Raw genomic sequence first — 22,852 nt, 5'->3', positions numbered from 1 at the left:
GTGATATATGTCCTTGCCACATTTATAGGCAAACCTAGATTAACAAGACAATAGGGAGAGAGGGTACTGAGGATTTTGCAAGGCTAATAAGGCACAGCGGAATAAAAATAAGGTTAGTAATATCAGGGATGCCCTGACCTCCAGGGACACTTGAGAGTATGATGGATATGAATCGGTAAACACCCTAATTGTGTAGATAAACTGTCAGAAAGGATATAATTTCAGTTGCAGGAAGGAAATACATTTAAGCAATGAAGGTTCATTTTTTTTGTAAAGGTTTCAGTTAGCCTTAGGTTAGGTAATTTCACCCACGTGCCAAAAAACCTGGTGCTGCAGGCACTGAAATTATTTTGTATTTTTCCTCTAGGTGAGCAAAGTTGATTCCAATGGGAGAGATCGTCTTTGACATGAATTCTGGAGCCAGTGCACAAAGAAGAAAAATCTTGATGTACGTTACTGTTTTATAAGATACAGTATTTGGAAATAGATGTTTTTTAAAAAATAAATGAAACACAGAAACTTGTTAAACAGTATCGCCCCTATACTGAGATAGAGTTGGCTTCCTCCTACTTTCCCCACCAGATTCAAAAGTGTTAACAACCATTTTAAAGGATTTAGTAAAAATTCCATCTAATAATATAAAACAAATAATTATAGTTAATATAACATAATATGAAGGAGCCAAGAAAAAGAGAACGTGAACCATCCCTATTAATTGCTCATATGTTTGGATAAATGTAAAAAATGAATGTTTATTTGGGTAAATTTACATTTGGGTATATAAAAATAGATATGGGTAGGATCCAAACTAAGTCAGTCACAAAATTAATGGGACTTCAAAGCCACCTCATGGTGCAGCGGGGAAATGACTTGACTAGCAAGCCAGAGGTTGCTGGTTCCAATCCCCGCTGGTATGTTTCTCAGACTATTGGAAACACCTATATTGGGCAGCTGCGATATAGGAAGATGCTGAAAGGCATCATATTTGCATGGGAAGAGGCAATGGTAAACCCATCTGGTATTCTATCAAAGAAAAACCACATGGCTTCAAAGTTCCAAGTTCCAAGCTTCAAGGTTCCAAGTTCCCTCCCTGGCTTCTCCAAGATAGGGCTAAGAGAGATTCCTGCCTGCAACCTTGGAGAAGCTGCTGCCAGTCAGTGAAGACAATACTGAGCTAGATAGACCAATGATCTGACTCAATATATGGCAGCTTCCTGTGTTCCCATGTTCCTATGTCTCCAGGAGTTGACACCAACTTGACAGCACACTTTATTTTTTCTTTAAATTAGTTATGACTAACTTGTCTCATTGATTTAAGTGACGGGCACTTTAGAAACAGAGTGGGGAATGGGGAAAGAATATGTTAGGTTGCCTGTTGAAATGTTTCTGCAAATATGCTAATGCATATTTGCATAAATATACCTGTTTTATATCCTTCCATTCTTGAGAATTTAGTTGCTGTTTGTGCCCTCAAGAACCCACGTGTTAAAAAAAGTGTGTGTGTGTGTGTGTGTGTGTGTGTGTGTGTGTGTGTGTAGGGGGATGATGCTTAACTTGCAGCGGGGGCGGGGGGCGAGGAGGGGGGGCTAAAGTGGGAGAGGGCTCCAAAGGGCTTTAGGTCCAGGCTCCAAAATTACCTAAGTGCATCTCTGTTAGCAAAATTCCACTCATGTTAGTGGTTTAGAAGTTTGACCTCCCTGCTGAGGTGCATCAGGCTCCTTCATTATACACTTTGACCGTTGGCGAAGATGCGCTTCTTTGCCCTGGCCTTTGTTTCAAAGTAGGGTGGTTTTTTGCACTATGTTGTTTTAATCATTTAGTTGGTTTCCATAGGTTAATGTTTTAGAATTTTTAAGTATTGTTAATGTGTTTTAATTGTAACCCGCTCTGAGACCATGTGGTATAGGGTAGGATATAAATGTAGATAGAAGGGATAGATAGATAGATGGATAGATAGATAGATTTTGAAAGAGATCCCTTCATATACATTGATAAGCTGGCGATGCAATATGCATATTTAAGGTGACTCCCAAGAAGATCCCTTCTCAAAACTAAGAGACAAAGACACAGCAGTCATATCCTTCATTATGCCAAGGAGGTGAACTGGAGGATCCGGCTCAAGATCCATCGAGAGCCATAAGAATGGGTCCTGCACCTGCACAGGACCCATTCTTATGGATGTTGACAGATCTCTACCAGATCAATAGTTGTAGGTGAGCAAGCGGGCTTCCTCCCTCGTACTTTTGCTCACCCAGCACAAACCTGATGTGTGAACGAAAAAGCAGACCCAGAGTTCCATAGGCTCTGTAGTACAGGGAACTTGGAACCTTCTGCATTAAAGCAGGCAGGTGCTCTTCCCAAAGTGGCCCCATCCCCTAAGGGCAAGATCTTACAGTGCTCACACAGGTAGTCTCCAATTCAAATGCAAACCAGGGTGGACCTTGCCTAGCAAAGGGGACAATTCATGCTTGCTACCACAAGACGACCATGTTAGGTGGCGCAGCAGGGAAATGCTTGACTAACAAGCAGAACGTTGCCAGTTCGAATCCCTGCTGCTACTATATCGGGCAGCAGTGATATAGAAAGATGCTGAAAGGCATCATCTCAGACTGTGCGGGAGGAGGCAATGGCAAACCCCTCCTGTATTCTACCAAAGAAAACCACAGGACTCTGTGGGCGTCAGGAGTCAGAATCAACTTGAAAGCACACTTTACCTTACCACAAGCCTAGCTCTCTCCTCTCCACTATAGTCTGATAATTTGTGTTGAATTCTAGCCACTTTTTTTAAAAAAAGCAAGTTTCTAGTCAACCTGATTTGAGAAGAAAGCCCATAAATATGGATGCAATTTCTGGTAAAGGTTTGGAAATGGGAGCACATATGGAAGAGGTTCCCTAAAGGTCAAGATAGGGGAAATCCACAATCGGCACAGCTCCCTAACCCTTTCCCTTGGCTCATAAACCTTGCTTTCTCTCTCCCCTTGTTACAGGTTTATGAGCTTCCCTTTCCAAATCCCTGACAAAGCCCATGAACCCTACATTACAAAGCCCCGACAAATCCAAAATCTGCAATCCTACAACAGCATGCAAATTAAATGCTCCAACCTCCACCCCATTGATTTAAATTGCAAATATTTCCATGGCTGCTTCTTATTATGGATTGTACCTTCAGTAAGAAAATATATGGAAATACAGGACCGTTTTTTAAACCCACCCCCTCAACACACACATGTACACAGAAATACATGCATACAAGTGTCAGCGTTAGACTTATTGACATGAGCAAATAACACTTAGGCAATAAGTTGTCCTAAGGGTAATTGCACAGAGATACAAATATCGCTCATGGGGATGAGTTTGAAATATAGGTGCACATGCATAGATCTAATCAAGCTTGGAGCAGGAACTGATTTGAAATGTAGGTCATGGAACTCGCTACATTACTGGCAAGAGAACTGCAGGTATTTCAGAGTGGCTTGAAACTTTGTTAAGAAGAGAGAGGATATATTGGTTCAGCTGCTAAAACAATTAAGTGTGTGTTTCTAACCAGAGAGTTGCACTCAGACTTCTTCTGGTTATGTTGCTATTTGGGAGCTGCTTTGAAGTTCAGTCAAATGTAACTGACACTGCATTTTCGCTTTACGATCAAAGCCCTGAGAGAGTGACATGTGTGCAATTCTATGAGAACAAAGGGGCGTTTACCTGGCCCATATTTGGCCTCTGCGTATACTTTTGTCTGTGTTTCAACCTCACCCACCTTGCACTATGCAATCATATAAATCTTCAGCTTTAAGCATCAGGTACATAATGCCAGACCTTTGCTGCTGAATACGTTGCATTTCCTTAAGTGCATTACTTAAAAATAAAATAAAATTGTGCAAGCAGTTTGGGATTTTAGCACTCACTCAGGTAAGCCATTTTAGTCTGCTGCTTATTGATGGTGCTTACTATTTTCAACTGTATTTCCTTGTGTACCTTTAAAGTTGATAGAGCATACAGGCATGGAAAGGAGCCATAGACAAGAACGGGAATTACACTTATGTAATGAAGGGAGTTGTCATTTCACATTTCTGTTGCAGAATCAGGATACTTAAAGAAGCAGTAAAGGAACTGAGCCTCCTTGTAAGAAACATCATTGTCTGATGATATTTATACAGTAAGTATATAGTTTAAGTATAGATTTCTTTCACCTTTTGAAATAGTATCCGTTATTACATCATGCAGAATGAAAGAATCGATTTAGGCATTTCCTCTTGACTGTACTGGCATGTTTCTGTTTTCTACGGTGCATATCAAAGCAATTCAAGTGAAAAAGCCAAATATGGGCTCTTCTAAGTGCTTCATCCTTCAGTTTCAGAGGGTCTGTGCACTACTAGCAATGTTAGTATCAGGAGGATACAGTCTCAGGTGCCAATATCCTGCAACATCACAGTTTTGCTCCACATTACTGTACAAGTATGAAATACAAATTAAAAATAACAAAACTAAATAACTTTTAAGCTTAGTGACAGTCACATGTATTAGTTCAATAATCCATCTAATTTAAAACGTTGTTTAGCTAGACAGGACCAATTGTTTCCAAAAGAGAGTCCATTACTGACTGTGTAGTAAAACCTTTAAGAATTTTGTTTTAACTATTGCCTCTCCCCAGCTCTAAGGCTCACCTCCAGGATACTATTATAAGCTGTTAAAGGCTCAAGCAGGCCAATTCGCTCTCCACCCCATGTCGTGTTACCGTTATTCTCCAGCTGATGCTTTCAACATACTATGCCTCTTGGGGACCACTGGGCATGCTCACTCCACATCAGGCTTCTCCCCCGCCCCCCACTATGCTTTCTTTTAATCAGACTTACTTACTAGCTAGGGTGTCCCCTAAGTATGTTGAAATTGCTAACTTGTTTTGGAATGGCCTCATTTTGCTTCCAGTCTGATAGTACTCATCCACCTGACTGCTGTCAGATGAGTGCTATTCACTGTTATAATATATAGATATGTGAGTTTGGGTGGTTTATCTCAGTCCCTCTCCCCATGCCCAAGTAAGATAGGACTTTCTACAAATTGATTAAGTTCCCAAAAATATTAACTTGAAGCAACAAAGTGGCATACAGTGATATCCAAATTTTGATCTCTTTGGGGACTTTGGGCTATTCGTGGCAGTAAAAAATGACAAAAGACTGCTGTCCCACTAGGAATCCTCTCTAGGCTTTTCCCTAGGATTTGGTCATCTGTCCATGTTACATTATGGAGGGCAATAGTTTGCATTTTTACATACCATGTAAACATTTTGGGAATGTATAGCTAGTTGTCAAATGCTCTAGGCTGGTTACATAAATTACTTTCCTAATATTAACCTACTGCCCTGGTAGGGCAAATTTGAGATTTGATACCAGTTATTACTTTTGTAAGTGTGCTTGTAAACTTCTTGTTGAGGGTCATTAACTTGAGGGTCATTGTTGAGGCTTGTTGAGGGTCATTAACTCTCAATAAGGTGTCAAGGACCACTGCTTTGGTTGAAGATATGTGCGCAGATGGAAGCTACACATTAATGACCTTTGGAAAAGGGACTCTCTGAAGCAAACCTTTCTGTTTCCATAACTTACATAGGAACATAGGAAGCTGCCATATACTGAGTCAGACCATTGGTCTATCTAGCCCAGTATTGTCTTCACAGACTGGCAGTGACTTCTCCAAGGTTGCAGGCAGGAATCTCTCTCAGCCCTATCTTGAAGAAGCCAGAGAGGGAACTTGGAACCTTCTGCTCTTCCCAAAGTGGCTCCATCCCCTAAGGGGAATATCTTCCAGTGCTCACACTTCTAGTCTCCCATTTATATGCAACCAGGGCAGACCCTGCTTAGCTAAGGGGACAAGTCATGCTTGCTGCCACAAGACCAGCTCTTATGAACTTATGAATAGTTCCTGCACTTTTCTCCAAAAAGAAAGGGGGGGGGGCTGATTGAATCAAATGACATTACTAAACATTGCCCCTCCCCCCAAGAAAATTCACTACCTGTATATATGCAATTGCAAGAAACCTATAAATACATATACAAAATGTAAGTTTCTAAGAGTTCTATACAACTTTAATCTATGGGAAACAATAAACCAAGCATATCTCATACCTCTTCTAGTTTGTAATCATCATGAGTCATTTCCATATAGTCTAAAATCTCCTCTTTGGTGTTATTTTCTCTGGTTTACCTCAATTCACCTTGATTGAAGGTCAGTCTAATAGCTCATTTCAGCCTACATCATAGGCACTGGCAAAATGGAACTGGAGAACTGGTACGGTAATTAAACCATAAATAAAGAGACAATGGCCAATTACCTTCTATTAATGCTTCTCAAAGGGAGGTCTGCTAAATGTTTGAAGGTAGAGGGTTTGGGTTTTTTTTAAACATCACCTAACTGGGCCACTCCCTGTACTGATCATTGCTAGTTCAAGTGACAAACTAAGATCTTGCCCAGGGCTGCACAACTTTGGCCCTTCTGCAAATGCTGGCCACTGTGGTCAGGGATTATGGAAGCTGTCATCCAAAAACAGGTGGAGAGCAGCCCTGATCTAGCCAGCATCATAGCAGCACAGGCCCAAAGCAGAAAAGCCCTATGCTACTTGGAAACTATTTCTCAAATTATCCCATCCATTCTAGTTCAACACTACAGCATGAAATCCGCTGTGGGAGGGAGCTACAATCTGGATGCTGCCTTATATCTCCTGCAATTTGCAGATTTAGATTGGGGTGGTTCAGATGTAATGCCAAACCATAGCTTGGCCCCAGGAGAATTAGTCTTCAAGGAGCATTGGGCCCTTGTGTATAGTGATCAATCTAAGCCAAATCAAACCCTGGTTTCTAATGTTGTTTTACTGGACAGATGCAAACCACCGCTTGCTTATTCAGACAAATGACAAACTATGGTTTGCCTCAAACCAGGAAAGGAGGGAATTGCCATGTGCAAGGGGAAGAGGGAGCACATAAGCTCAAGGCTCTTTAAAGGCATGGCTTTTAATGTCAAATTACGGTTTGGGTGTGCATCTGATACTGCCCCATGAGTTTCATTAAGCAGATTTCCTAAATACTCTTTCCTGTAAAAGTAAAGTGTGCTGTCAAGTCGATTTTGACTCCTGGCACCCATAGAGTCCTGTGGTTTTCTTTTGGTAGAATTCAGTAGGGGTTTACCATTGCCTCCTCCGACGCAGTCATGTATATATTTTCAGGATCCTATAAAAATGCTGCTGAAACAACACTGAAGACTAGGTCAGATTGTTATTTGTACCACTGGGCCACAAGGGCTTCTCCATTTTATAGAACGGAAGAATGTTTGTCATTAGCTTTATAATTAATTGAGATCACATAGAGGATGATGGATGCAGTGAGGCACTTTTCTTCATTTTGATGCATAGTTGAAAATGATCCAAGATGTTATTTAATCAGAAAGAAGATATTCGGATTAAAATGAGTTGTTTTTGTCTTCAGGGCAGTTGTTGAAGGCCTGTGACCAAGAACAACAAATTGTTGTCAGAATAATATGCGAACAGGTAATTTCATGAAGGTTTTTTTTTTGTTTCACTATTAACTCACAACACTTTGGAATCACATTCATTTGTACATATTTGTTTCCTAATGGTTGATTGCCTTGATGGCTGGTCAGAGCCAATTCTGTTAAGCCATCTAAACAGTTATATAGCACTTTAGAATGTTTAAGGCACTTCACATAAATGACTTTATCACTCCTGTAATGGGGATTAGTATTTAACTGTTGTTAACCATCCTGGTCATTAAAGGGTGGTATTAAAAGAAGCAAATAATTATCATCTCCATATTTCAGATGGGTGACTGCCTCAGGTCGCCTAGGAAGTTTGTTGCAAAGGCAGAATTCAAACTGGGGACTTCCTAAATTATAGTGCATAATGTATTGTGCATAGTGCATAAGCCACTATGCTACACCAGCTCCAGAAATTAACTGGGTGTGCTAGGAACATAGGAAGCTGCCATATACTGAGTCAGACCATTGGTCTATCTAACTCAGTATTGTCTTCACAGATTGGAAGCAGCTTTTCCAAGGTTGCAGGCAAGAATCTCTCTCAGCACTATCTTGGAGAAGAATATAAGAATAATGTATCATAAAGGTGGAAACTGGACCTGCTTTCTATATGACATCCCCTCTGGCAAATTAACATTCGCTAGGCATAAGAGAAGAAATATACCAGTATAAAGGAAGCTTCTTCCTTTGCTTATGGGCAGCATGCTGGTCCAAAGCATTTGATGGAGCTCATGGTCCCTTCGTTTAAGCTGGATGGGCTTGGCTCGAACTGTTAAGGAGCTTGCAGATACTAGTGGGGACACCTCAGGAGACAAAATTATATCTATTTGTGTCTATAAACCTATACGCTTTCTGGAATATGACAAAAATAAATATAGTTCCTATTTTGCTTTATGCAGAAATTCAGGAACTATTCAAAAGACCATTTTGACATGGTGATGATGTAATGGATGCTTTTTAAGTGCAGAGGAGGTGATCAGACGATTGGTAGCAGTAATACATACATACTAATGCCCGGAGCAATTTTTCTTTTTAAAAAGTTTCTCTGAATGTTTTAAGTGCATTGAAGGATGTATCCATGTCCACTTAACTAGCTGTGTGTGCGGATATTTATCTGCATTTATCATGCAGTTCTTTCTTTTTAAGTGCCCTTGATGTCACTGGTGATGAATAACACATCCCAGAGCAGTTTTAAAGTTTTCCTTATTTTTAAGTAGATAAGGATATATAAGTAGATAAAGATACATAGTATCATCATGTAGCCATTTAACAAGAAGGGGTGAAATGGCAAGACCCTTTGCCAAACAGCTGTGTTCTACCATTGTAAAAGTTGTCCTATCATTGAAGTCCAATGTGTGTGCCCCTTCCCAGGCAGACTCAAGAACATTTTGTTAATTTTTTTTCCTTAGCAGTGAAGTTAAGTAGAATAGCAGCTGCTTGCAATCCAGTCTAGTCAGTTTCCCCACTCCATGGAGAGCACTGGAATAATAGAAGCAGCTGCGATCAGGAATGCAGTACGGCGTTGTTGTTGTTGCTGGATCAGAGCAAATGTCACAGTAGTAATGCGATAAGGAGAAGCAACTTCTGTTCCACAGCTACAATAACCTGTACACAGCCTATTTACTGTATTATAATCTGTTGACAGTGCTTCCATCCTTCAACCATAATGCCATAATGCACCAAGTAGCACAAGCAAATTGCAACACTAGTATATAAGAACATCCCTGCTGGATCAGGCCCAAATCCCATCTAGTTCAGCATCCTGTTTCCAACAGTGACCCACCAGATTCCTCCGGGAAGCCCACAGGCAAAAGATGAAGGCTGCTCTCTTTCCTGCCGTTGCTCCCCTGCAACTGGTATTTAGAGGCATCTTGCCTCTGAGGCTGGAGGTGGCCTATAGTCCTCAGACTAGCAGCCATTGATAGACCTGTCCTCCACAAATTTGGCTAAGCCTCTTTTAAAGCCATCCAAGTTAGTGGCCATCACTACATCCCATAGCAGAGAATTCCATAGATTAATGTGTAAAAAAGTGCTTCCTTTTATCAGTCCTAAATTTCCTGACAATCAGTTTCATGGGATGACCCCTGGTTCTAGTGTTGTTGAAGGAGAAATTTCTCTCTCTCTCCACTCTCTCCACACCATGCATAATTTTATAAATCTCTTTTTATAAAGTCTCCCCATAGTCACTTTTTTTTCTAAACTAAAGAGCCCCAGATGTTGTAACCTTATCTCATGAGGAAGGTGCTCTGATCATCCTGGTTGCCCTCTTCTGTACCTTTTCCAATTCTATACTATCCTTTATGAGATATAGTGATCAGAGCTGTACACAGTGATCCAAATGTGGCTGCACCATAGTGTACAAAGACATTAGTATATAAGCAGTTTTATATTTTCAGTCCCCTTCCTAATGATCCCTAGCATGGAATTTACCTTTTTCACAGCTGCCGCACACTGATTCTACACTTTTAACAAGCTGTCCACTACGACCCCAAGATCTCTCTCCTGATCAGTTACTGACAGTTCAGACCTCATGTGTGTGTGTTTCTACCCCAATATGCATCACTCTACACTTGTTTACATTGAACCTCATTTGCCATTTTGTCACCCATACACCCAGTTTGGAGAGATCCTTTTGGAGCTCCTCACAATCCATTTTGGATTTCAGTACCCTAAATAGAAAGAACAGGTCCCAATACAGATCCCTGGGGGGACCAATTTCTTACTTTTCTTCATTGTGAAAAATGTACCTTCTGTCCTTCAGCCAGAAATGCTGCCACTGCTGTTCAGCTGTATGATCAGTGCACCAGGAATGTTTATTGACTTGTCATTAGTCCCAATGTACAGGCTGGAGAACTGGAGAAATTATTCCATTTCCCCTTGCACTAGTTCCTTCCAGACCTCAGGTATACAATAGAGCATCTTTTGCCTTCTCTGCCTTCTCATGGGGTGAAGTTGTAGCTCAGTGAAAGAGGACATGCTCTTCATGCAGAAAATTTTAGCATCTTCAGTTGAAAGGATCTTAGGTAGCAGGTCTAGGAAAGACTTTTGCTTGAGACCTTAGAAAGCTCTTTGCTAGGCAGAGTACTGGGCTAGATGTAGGGATATGCCCGAACTGCATGCAGTTTGAGCACTTGCAGTGAAATTCAAAAGGGAACTTTTAAGAAAAAGGAGAACAGGCGCTTACCTGCTCTTCACCGCCCTTTTAAGCTTCCTGCTGGGGTGGGGTTTATCCCCCAAAGCCCCACATGCTGCCAGCATGCACATGATGTCTGCAACATGGCGCATGGGGTTTGAGGGGATATGCGCTACCCCAGAAGAAAGCTGGAAGGGGCGCCGGAGAGCAGGTAAGCACTTGCTCTTCTTTTCCTTAAAAGAAATCATGCTTCAAATAATGGTTCGGGCACATCCCCAGCCAGATGAACCAGTGGGCATACCTCCAGGAATGATGAGAGTTCAGCAGGCAGCAGGAATGGAGTCCAAGTATGTCTAATATCACATGATTCTGTTTCCAGTGAAAATAAATAAGACCAAACACCAGAAGAACAGGTGCCCCGAACAGGATTTTCTTTGCTTCCGCAGCCCAGATTGGTCACCTTTTAGCCTTTTGAACTTTTCTCCTTTTTCTGCCTCCATCTTGCTGCACATAAATCTATCAACATCTATCAACAGCACATAAATCTATCAGAATCTAACATTCTAGGGTTACAGATTCATTGTGCATAAAAATAGATGTATGCTTTTAGAAGAATTTGTGGTGTTTTTTGCTTAACCCAGATTTAAAAAACTTACAGATGGTCCCTTTAAGATAATAAAATAATGAGTTCTTGTTATGGAGCTTCTAGTTCTGAAGTTAAGGCACAAACTAAAGTCAGGTTTCTTCTTCTTCAAAATTCTCCTAATAATCACGAGGGGTAGAAGCTTGTGTTCAGTTACATAAGAAGATCTCAAAAACGTATGAAGCCTCCTTACCTCATTAAACAGTTCTGTATCTCATGACGAGAGGAGAGATGGTCTTGTGGTAGCAAGCATGACTTGTCCCCCTCAGGGGTGGAGCCACCATTGGGCGAATGGGTTCAAAGAACCCAGGTTGCGCCCAATCAGGGGCTGCGTCTCGCGGCCCCGACACGCCCCCCACGTTTCATTTCAGACGCAGGGGTGCTGGCTTAGCTTCCGAGCGGGGGCTGCGTGGCCCCCATTCAGGAGTTAAATGGCCACTGTGGCCACTGGGGCGTGGCCAGGAGCGGCCTTTAAGGCAGGGAAGAGCCGCTCCTGGCTGTGCTGCGAACGCAGCCCAGCCCAAGCCTAACTCCCGAAGGGCACTGGCCTGACTTCCAACTCCCGAACGGAGCCACGGGGGTCCATTCGGGAGCCAGACCACCACCCCCACATCCGATGTCAGATGCGAGGGCATGGCTAGCCCCCATGTCTGACATCAGACGTGGGGGGCGGGGCAAACAGGGCCGCAGCTGCACACGGGCCACTGGCGGTCAGGCTCCACACCTGGTCTCCCTAGTTAAGCATGGTCTGCCCTGATTGTATATGAATGGGAGACTTGATGTGTAAGCACTATGAGATATACCCCTCAGGGGATGGAGCTGCTCTGGGAAGAGCAGAAAGTTTCAAGTTCCGTCTCTGGCTTCTCCATGATAGGGCTGAGAGAGACTCCTGCCTGCAACCTCGGAGAAGCCGCTGCCAGTCTGTGCAGACAATACTGAGCAAGATAGACCAATGGTCTGACTCAGTATAAGGCAGCTTCCTAAGTTCCTGTGACCCAAAGGGCCTCTTGCTGGAAGCTGAGTCCCTCTCTGTAACAACTTCTGGATTGTCTTTGAGATACTACAGTCTCATTACTTTGCAATTAAGGAGAATAGGAGATTAGTAGAGCCTTGTCCTAAAATGAAAGATAAATAACAACTTTGTAGATGATGTCTAGGAACCTCTCTGCCTCCAATAACCTATCTAATCCTCTTTTGAAGCCATCTAAACTAAGCTGCTGTGTTTTTCCTTTTTGCCAAATTAATTCTTTTGTCAAGATAATTCTTATGGTTCCTCGCCCTCCACCCCTCAAGAAAGTGTATTTGACCACTTGTCCAAGGCTGCGAAAGCATTTGAATAATTTCTTAAAATTACATGCAACTGGTATTCATTCAGATATGCTGCCTCTGAACATGGAGGTTCCACATAGCCATCATGGGACCTAGTTAAGAGGGTCCAAAGAAAGTGTAACCCTCCATTATTACAGCAGTATTGAGATATTTTTGCATAGTCAGAAAGTTTAAGAGTTATGTTGGACAAGAGGTTATAAGGTTAAATGGGGACGTGCCAAAGCAGAAGAGGAGCAAAGAGTTAAGGGTTGTGGTTAGAGGAAGATGGGGGCTAAAAAGGAAAGGGCTGTGGTTAAAGGGGCCGAGACATCCTCTAATTACAGGGCAAAAGGTGGTTCAAGGATATGTTGTTTGCCAACAGGCCCACAGAAACCTGGATTCGATCCTGCATAGTAGAGTTTTCTCTTCAAATGATAAAGTGTCCTGAGGCTTTAGGGTAGGCAGAATAAACCTTATCAATAAATAACCATCATCCTACTCAAAGTATTGAATGAATCAACTTTATGTGCTACATGTTTTGTTTGTGACAAAATCATCATGACTCAAACTTAACATTTGCATGAATGTTTATATAAAACTACATGTTTTCTAGATACAAACATAGTATAAACTGCATGTTCACATGTCATTCTAATAAGATAATTCTTAGTTCTTTGTTATTATTAGCAGCACTTCTACTGGATTATAGTTGAATGCTTAACTAGTTATTCTGAAGTAGTATATTCTTCTTATTATTTTTAATTATTTATAACATTTATATCCCACTCTTCCTCCAAGGAGGCCAGAGCCCAGGAGTACACGATTATGTTTATCCTCACAACAACCCTGTGAGGTAGGTTAGGCTGAGAGAGATGTGACTGGCCCAGAGTCACCCAGTGAGTTTCATGGCTGAATGGGGATTTGAACCCGGGTCTTCCTGGTCCTAGTCCAACACTGGCAGTATATGAAATTTAAACGTCACATGAACATAGGAAGTTTTTGTAAATTTGTAAAACTTTATTTCGGTCGTAGACCAGCAATACAACAATTTACAAACATAGGAAGTTGCCTTATACCAAGACACCCCATTCGTTCATCTATTAGCTCAGCATTATCAGGGGTGTATCTAAGGGTGGGGCAGGCAGGGCAAGTGCCCTGGGCGCCACTTGAAGGGGGGCGCAATTTCTTAAAATTAATTTTTTTTTAAAAAATGGCTGCTGAAAACAAAATGGCCACTGGGCATGCTCAAATGTCCTCTGTGAGGCCCTAGGGCATGCCATGCCTCACAGAGGCCATTTGAGCATGCACAGTGGCCATTTTGTTTTCAGCAGCCATTAAAAAAAAATTTTTTTTAAACTGACCACTGCACATGCTCAAATGGTGCCTGTGAGGCCCTAGAGGCCATTGGGAGGAGGGGAAAACTTTGCAGACCCCCCACAGCCTTTAGGAAGTCCCCCAAAGGGGCTACAGGTAATATATATTTTTTAAAAATTAATATAATATAAGTCACTGTACACATATTCAGATTGGCACTATGAACAGAGAATCAGGGCTTGTGAATACTGAGCTGAAGTGTATGAGCTAAGATTGTATCCATTTGCTCTTACTTTGCTTCTTGTGATAAGTGAGTTAAATATGATGTCTTAATAATATGGCTATTAATGGTGAGTTTGTCTTTGAATCAATGTGAAGACCTTAGTATTAAGGCCCACTGGGAGTTTCTTGCTCTTTCTCTCATTTTAACTGTCTTTCTGAAATACTAGAATATATTCCAAGCAGTGACACCGTTTACTCTGCATATTGTTTAATTATTTTCAGAATATCTGGGAAAAGTCAAATTCTCCATTTATGTTTAAAACTTACGTATTCATGATGCTACAATGCATAGCAGAGAATTAGACAGGCACTTCTATTTAGTTTTTCCAAGTACACCTCTGCATAATATTTGGGTATTTCATGAGCCCTAGTATACTGAAATTTGTAATTTTCCAGCATTTTCTTGGTCTGGCTACATCCACTGCTAAATAGTTTTTGAAATATTAAAAGATTAACAAGCCTGACTTGTATTTTTCAGCTGACATTAAGGTAAAGTTATCTGAAAGATGGGTGTCAGATGTTTGGACAGGGGGCGCAATTTCAGTGCTTGCCCTAGGCCCTATTTTCCCTAGATATGCCTCTGAGCATTATCTACACTGACTGGCAGCAGCTCTCCTAGGTATCAGTCAGGAGTCTTTCCCAGCCTTACCAGGAGATGCCAGGGATCGAACAGGAGACTTTCTGCATGCAAAGTAGTTGCTCTACCCCTGAGCGATGGCCCCCTCCTCTTGCTGTTCTGTATGCCTTCCTATTTATGTAATCCCACCTGATTTTAGACCCTGTGAGCCCCCCCCTTCTATTTGGCCTCCTTGCTCTCGAGCCCTTAATCCCTTGCTTCTTGTCTCCCCAGCCTCCATGCACTATACAGTCTCCATGCAGTATAGACGCTCTAATTCCATATGTGAGTTCCTCCCGCTGTCCACCACTTGTTTCCTTGACCCCACTGCCCCCTTGGTTCCCCAGCGCTTATCCCCCAAAGCTTTCTTGTCTTCTAGGGTCCACAACACTCTGGTCCTCAAGCCCAGCTTAGGAATTTCCCCCACGGAAGCTGACCTCCTGCTTCCCTCACTGTAACTTCATGAAATCCAGCACGGCATTACTGACCTTCCCTTGCCATCCACACAATTTGTGAGCCTTCTGCAGCATCACAGTACATCATTCAATCACTCCAGCAGCCTTTAAATGACAATATATCGCTGTCTGGTTGTAGATTTATATTGATTACAGGATTTCTCTCTATTATGCTCTTAATTTTGCCTGTATTGATTACAGTCGTCTGAACATAGCCTAGCATCTCAGCATAACATTTGCATTCTAGTCACATCCTGCACTTCACTTATCATAAAAGCCGTAGCCTTGTCTCTCTCAATCAGATGCAAACTTCTCCAACAAACTTCACAGAATCAGAATAAAAATAGAAATAGAAATTCAGGTTGGATGAGTTTATTTTGTCAGCAAAGAACAGTACCGGATGAACAAGCAGATCTGGTTATGATTCTATAAAAACAACTTATCACTGCAGAGAGTGCTGAGCTATTCTCCGCCCTCTTAGTGCAAGTTGCTTCTGAAGCCTAATTTTTACACACAGGAAATAATCTAGACCCAAGCTGCATTTTGTTTTTCTGTACATGAGAACTTGCCATAACGTTCCAGTCGTTTGAAAAGTGGTATATTCCCCCTGCGGCTCCGATGGTTCCATATAAAGATATCCTGCTGCCCCATTTTCAGTTGCTGCTTGAAATAGCAGTAACTATAACACCTAATGTGTAAGATAGCACATAGCTTTCAAGTGTGTGATGCCATAAGCGGATTTTGTTTTAATGGAAATACTTGGTCAGTGTGTACACTTCTAAAAGGGATCTTTTCCTTCTGTTTTGCAAAAATAAAAACCAATGTAGGGCTAAGAGAATCTGATCATTTGGCCAACCCATTATAAATCTGTAAGAAATAGTCTTTAATCATGTCTGTATCACAAGTGCTGTGATTTTAATGGGGAGAATACCCTCAGGATGAAGGAAAGCCTTTCTTTTTCTTTCCATTACATTCACTGTAGGGAGGGATATTCCAGGCCTTTTGGAAGCCAGCACTTATGGGTTCCAAAAGGCCTCAAATGGGTTCCTGAGTCCCACTCTACCTTCTTGCTTTGCCTAGGCATGTGTTGGTCTCTCAGTGGGGAGATGGGCTATGCGAATCTTTCTTTATTAAATGATGAGAAAGGATATGGGTTGAAGACAATTAAATGCGATTAAAAGCAAATTCAATTAAAAGCAAAAATTCAAAATTAAATGAATTTTTAATTCATTAAATCAATTAAAAGCAAACAACAACAACACAACCCTTGGATCATAGGAATTTGGCTCACATGTGTGGTAGCTCCTACTGAGCTCCAAAAACTGAGGAAATTAAATGGCCTATGATGTTCACGCCATGGGGGCATGAGACCTGATGTCCAGTTACAGAGATGTACAGATATGTTGTACTGCCCTACACAATTGGTTTTAAAAGAGAATATTTTAGTCAGAATTTGATCATAACCATGATCCTCTGATGGGAGGAGAGCTGGTCTTGTGGTAGCAAGCATGAATTGTCCCTTTTGCTAAGCAGTGTCTGCCCTGGTTTGCATTTGAATGGGAGACTAGAAGTGTGAGCACAATAAGATATTTCCCTCAGGGGATGGGGCCACTCTGGGAGGGGGAGCAACTGCATGCAAGAGGTTCCACGTCCTGGCATCTCCAGATAGGGCTGAGAGAGACTCCTGCCTGCAGCCTTGGAGAAGCTTCTGCCAATCAGTGTACACAATACTGTGCTAGATGGACCAATGGACTCGGTATAAGGCAGCTTCCTAGGTTCCTATATTCCTAATTAGTACAAGGAATGTCTACCGTAGGGATGGAGACATGCACATTTAAAATACCATTTAATAACTATTTGCAATTGTACCTTAATTTAGAGCAAAACAGAGGTATGCCAGTCTGCTTCTGAAGATTTACAGTGAAGAACAAAATGTAGCTCCTCTACTGTCAGTATTTCATGCCAGGTGCCTAGTCCATATGACTCGGTCTCCGTGAGAAAGCAAGTCAAAATAATACTTCTAGATTTCAAACAGAAGACTAGCACAATTCTTCTCATGCGGTAGCATATTCATCCCTATGGTAGCCATCCCTTCTCTGGTTTTCTGTTGCTTATGCTTCAACTATAAGCCTGGTGCTGTGTGTCCAACCATTTAATGATAGGCAGAAACTTGACTTGTGCATTCCCCACCCCCTTCCACTCCCCCAGCATTTGAAAATGGAAACTGCCCCCATTGAACTTCTGGCTGTCAAGCAGCTAAAGCACAGGCGGAATATCAACAGGTACCACTTGTACCCTTTTATGGCTGTGCCTGTTGAATGTGCCGCAACTGTTAAAGGTCCTGGGACCTCTGCCCCTTGCAAGGAACTCAACAGTTCTCCCTGCTTATGAGCTATAAGGAAGTAAGCGCCAAGCATTGAGGGAGCATTGAGGACTAGCGATTCTGAAGTGAAATGGAGGAGGCCGCTGTCAGATAGAAACATTGATGGCTAAGGAGACGAGGCCTATGCGACCCAGCCTGTTCCCCTTTCTACCTCAGAGATAGGAGTTAGACCATTCAAGTGTAATGGTTGCCCTTTATTTTCAAGGCATTTCTCCTTCACTAGGTAAAGGTAAAGTGTGCCATTGAATCGATGTCGTCATACCAGCGGGGATTTGAACCGGCAACTTCTGGCTTGCTAGTCAAGTCATTTCCCCACTACTCCTTTAGGTGGCTTCTCCTTCATTAGGAGGGGGGGATGCTTTCACCAGCCCTGACAGAGGCTTACCCTCAATACAAGTTCCCAAATTAATAGGGAATTTTAAAATCGGTATATTTAATATATTACCACAAACAGCCCCTCCTCTCTATCAGACTGCACTCTCTGGGAATATCCTCCTTGCAGTGACATGTGTGCTGGTCAAAATGACAGACATGGCAGGAAGAAAGGTGGGCCCACCAGGAATGACCTTCTCCACCCCTTTGAGTGTCTGGCAAAGCTTGATTCAGATCAGCCATTTCCGATGGCTTTTAGAGAACAAAGCTGGAGTTTTAGCAGTAGGTATTTTGCTGTATTAATTCAGCATTAACCAGGATATTGTACCTTTCCCTCTGTTTATCTGATTCCAAGACCATCATCTTTCACCTTCGGGGATCTATTTTAAAAGTCATGCTCACTGAGGCAGGGGCGTAGCTAGGGGAAAGGTGGCCCGTATTCATCCCTCTCTCTGGCAGCCCCCCAGAGTGAGGGAGATGATGAAGAAAATAGGGAGGGGTGGAGCTGGAGGGCCCTCAGGAGCTGGGGGCCCATGTTCTTTGATCCCTTTTGCTCAATTATAGCTACGCCCCTGAGGGTCTAACAGGAACATGTCAGCAACACTCGGAGCTGCGAATGGAGCAAATTTTGGCCAGCTATTGGAGGAAAACATGTATAAAGCCCTAAACAGCGTAGGCCCTGGGTATGAAAGAGAACGTCTTCTTCACCATGAGCCCCACCGCCTGCTAAGATCATCTGGAGAGGTTCGCCTGTGGCTGCCGCCAACGTGTCTGGTGGCTACTAGGGAACGGGCCTTCTCCGTTGCAGGCCCTGGACTTTGGAATGTGCTCCCTGTTGAAATAAGAGCCTCCCCATCTCTGGCAACTTTTAAAAAGGCACTGAAGACACACTTATACACCCAGGCTTTTAATTAGATTTATAGTTTTAAATAATTTTAATACTGGGTTTTAAATGTTTTTAATCTTTTAAATGATTTTAATTGTCAACTGCCCAGAGACGCAAGTTTTGAGCGGTATAGAACTATTTTAAATAAAGAAATAAAATAAACAGACTTGCCAATCTGAAAGTATAAGGGAGATGTAAAGGTACTTCCTTTCTTGCAGTTGGAGTCTGTTATATGCACACGACACCTGAAGGCTGCAATTTTATGCCCAGTTTCATAGCTTTGAGGTCCACTGAAATGACCTGTGCAAGGACACCATTTCTCGTAACTTTGTGCTAACACAGCCCTTGAGATCCTCAGTCCATGAGCTTGGACTGAAATAAAACCAACTACCCTCACATGTATATAGGCATGGAGTGCTGAGGTCAGGAGCCAGTTCTGCATGAGATTCCCTGGCCAGGCTTTTGCAAAGGGAGGAGAGGATTTAACATATCTGGGTAGTAATTCCCTGTCTTCTTTTGTGCATGCCCTTGCACGGATCTTAAAACAGGAAAAGCCAAGGGAAGTTGCACATAGAACATAGGAAGCTGCCATATACTGAGTCAGACCATTGGTCCATCTAGCTCAGGATTGTCTACACAGACTAGCAGTGGCTTCTCCAAGGTTGCAGGCAGGAATCTCTCTCAGCCCTATCTTGGAGATGCTGCCAGGGAAGAAACTTGGAACCTAGATGCTCTTCCCAGAGCAGCTCAATCCCTTAAGGGGAATATCTTGCAGTGCTCGCACATCAAGTCTCCCATTCATATGCAGCCAGGGCAGACTCTGCTTAGCTAAGGGGACAAGTCATGCTTGCTACCGCAAGACCAGCTCTCCTCACTGCACAGTCTTTCCTGATCTGCTTTTTCCAGTACAAAACAAGTACTGGGGACAGTATTGGATCTTGTGCAATTCTGCAAGAGGAAAGGATGTCTTCATTATGAGCTAAAAGAGTAAAACATGACATACACAACTGTACTGAAGAATTTCTGTATCAACACCACTGAGGAAGGCTAAACAGCAGATGAAATGTGTCCAGCGTATTGTAAATAATGATTGGGTATATCTCTATGAAACAATATTTCCATATGGATTTTGACACACTCAAAGCATTATAGGATATGTTTCTCTGAAACAGTCAAGATTTTCTGTCGAGTCTCGAGATCTATTTAAGGAGAAACCATAGAAGATATATCTTCTGAACTTTTTTTTAGAGACCACGTTTTTATATTTTATATAATAAGAGTATGTATTTCTCTGTGCGTGTGTGTTTTAAGGTGTTTATATGTTTATACTTGGAAGGATTTTACTATATGGGTTCAATGCATCGTAGCGGGGAAATGACTTGATTAGCAAGCCATAGTTTGCTGATTCGAATCCTCACTGGAAACACCTATATCAGGCAGCAGTGATATAGGAAGATGCTGAAAGGCATCATCTCATACTGTATGGGAGGAGGCAATGGGAAACCCCTCCTGTATTCTACCAAAGACAACCACAGGGCTCTGTGGTCGCCAGGACTCAATGGCACACGTTACCTTTATTATATATTGCATACATTTGATTCAAGTGGGGTATTTTGTTGTTTAAGTTGTCTGTATATCAAAACTTAGATATCTTTTTGGGGTACTTATTGTTATTTGAACCCTGAAAAGGATTTTACTGAAAAGGCACTTATTGTTTATTTGAACCCTGAAAAGGTTTTTATCTACTTAAGTTGTGTGTCAAAGAATCTTGGAGGCTGTGATGGCCATAATGGGGAATAATAGTGATGGTTGATATCTGCACTAGCAGGTGGAAAGGGTAAAGCTAATCCCGCTTTTCTTTGCCACAATTAAACAAAGTGTGTGTGTGTGTGTGTGTGTGTGTGTGTGTGTAAATGAGGGGGAGTGAGGTGAACACACACACTTGCGTGAGAGCTTCTTTCATATCATTGCATTTGATTCATGCAAAAACAGGCGACAATAAAATCTGTCCTGGTTCTTTTCCTTTTAGATCATGAAGAACTCTGTGGCAGCAGTTATGGCAATTTCTGTTTGAATGGTGGGACTTGTTACACGTTACCTACTGCTTCCAGCCCTTTTTGCAGGTAAGCTGAATGTTGACAATAACATCTTGCATTTGATTTGTATAGGCCATATTCTAGACTACCTCAACAAGAGGTAGACTTGTTTCAGAAATCAGACAATTTTGTCAACATGTATAGCACATTCTTCTTATTTTGAACATGAGCTGACTGCACTTTGGCTAGTATAAGTGATAAAATATAAGCAACAAGTGTAATAATCTGTGGTTATAAGTGGTGGTCTTACAAAAGATGTTATCTGTGATAAACATGTGCGGGCTAAAATAGAATACATTACAAAGGGAGGTTCAGTTGATTCAGTCCACTTAGGATGGGACAAGAAGCAAAGGATTCAAATTACATACACAATTCAAAGTGGTACACAGTAACTCACACAGACATGCCTAAAAAAACATCCTTGAAAGCATCAGCATAAGATCAAATCAATGTCACAATCTTGGCAATCCAAATAGGGGTTTGCAGTGGAATTCCATTTCCATTAGTTCAGTTGCCTTATGCTGTGGCTCTTGTCCTGCAAGGAAAATTAATCATGGTGGGCTGCCTGGTATGACCATTCTTCCCCCGTTATCCTCACAGCAACTCTAGAGTTAGGTTCGGCTGAGAGTGTGTAATTGGCCCAGGGTCACCCCATGTGAATCTTGGCTGAGTGGGGATTTGAACCCAGTTTCCCCCAGTCTCACCACTACACCACACTGGCTCTTTCCTCCACCTCTTTGGCAAGCATAACATTAAACTATCAGCAGGGGCAAGATTATGATCAACCTGCTTCTGCCCTGTCACATCCCCAGTTCCACCCAGTTTTCTCCCTTGCACTAGCACCGGCCAGGGGTACACTCACTGGTGCAAAGATTTCTCTATACTGACATACTTCCCCCCACCAATGCAGCATTGCATTCTGCCAGCACAGAAGTGGTGGCAGTAGCGGTAGTAGCAGCAGCAGCACCACAGGGGGTTTAGGTAATCCGATCCTTCATAGACAGGGTCACTCCATGTACTGGAGTATTCAGTTCCAGAATGTTTCGATTCCTTCTCAGTCGGGCAAGAAGGCTAATTATATATGAAAAAGGTTCTGTTTCTACTCCGCTATCTTGATAATCAGTAGTGATAGGAATAGCAATAACATAAGAAAGTGTATCACTGCTCAGCAGAATAACAGAAAGGATGAGTTATCTAGTGCCTACTTAGAATGGACATCTTCATGCCAAGATTCCAGGTCCAGCCTAGACGCCACCCAAAACCCACCCCTTCAGATTAGCAGGGGTTTGACAGGAACCCTTTGCCTGTAGTCCTCAAATGAATGATGCAACTATGACTGGGTGTGCTGAAAGCATTTATTTATTATCTCTTGTTTACACAGTCAGACAGGTGTTATTGACTGGGTTGTTTTATCCAGACATCGAGTCCTTCCCAAGGACCTGGGATGGCTGAATTTTATTGTCAATTGTTAGAGATATTGTTGCAGAACATAGGCTGTTCCCAGTAAAGCTGCTTTTTGTAATTGGCTGATGGTGATTTCTGTGGCCCCTATGGTGTTGAGGTGCTCTTCAAGGTCTTTTGGAACTGCACCCAGGGCGCCAATTACCACTGGGATTTTTTTGGTCTTTTTCTGCCACAGCCTTTCAATTTCAATTTGTAGATCTTTGTATTTGGTGATTTTTTCTATTTTTTCTGCTATTATTATTATTAATTATTATTATTATTATTATTAATTACATTTATATCCTGCTCTTCCTCCAAGGAGCTCAGAGCTGTGTACTACATACTTAAGTTTCTCTTTCACAACAACCCTGTGAAGTAGGTTAGG

At 42.1% G+C, this 22,852-nt stretch overlaps 1 protein-coding gene across 16 annotated transcripts in view; it reads left to right on the top strand.

Annotated features, from left to right (window-relative positions):
* Positions 1-22,852, top strand: part of NRG4 (neuregulin 4) — a 121,392-nt gene that overhangs the window by 88,338 nt on the left and 10,202 nt on the right. For 13 of the 16 annotated variants that reach the window (XM_053271971.1, XM_053271968.1, XM_053271967.1 and 10 more), the window contains 4 exons: positions 368-448; positions 4,077-4,153; positions 7,470-7,531; positions 20,958-21,051. In XM_053271971.1, coding sequence (XP_053127946.1) covers positions 7,522-7,531; positions 20,958-21,051 — 104 coding nt within the window. In that variant the 5' untranslated portion in view covers positions 368-448; positions 4,077-4,153; positions 7,470-7,521. Of the gene's footprint in view, positions 1-367; positions 449-3,442; positions 3,459-3,785; positions 3,907-4,076; positions 4,154-7,469; positions 7,532-20,957; positions 21,052-22,852 lie in introns of those variants that run through there. The other 3 variants (XM_053271973.1, XM_053271972.1, XM_053271965.1) reach the window with 3 other exon arrangements.

The sequence above is a fragment of the Hemicordylus capensis genome, chromosome 10 (assembly GCF_027244095.1).
Source record: "Hemicordylus capensis ecotype Gifberg chromosome 10, rHemCap1.1.pri, whole genome shotgun sequence".
NCBI lineage: Eukaryota > Metazoa > Chordata > Lepidosauria > Squamata > Cordylidae > Hemicordylus > Hemicordylus capensis.
This window is presented reverse-complemented; position numbering and strand designations above follow the sequence as displayed.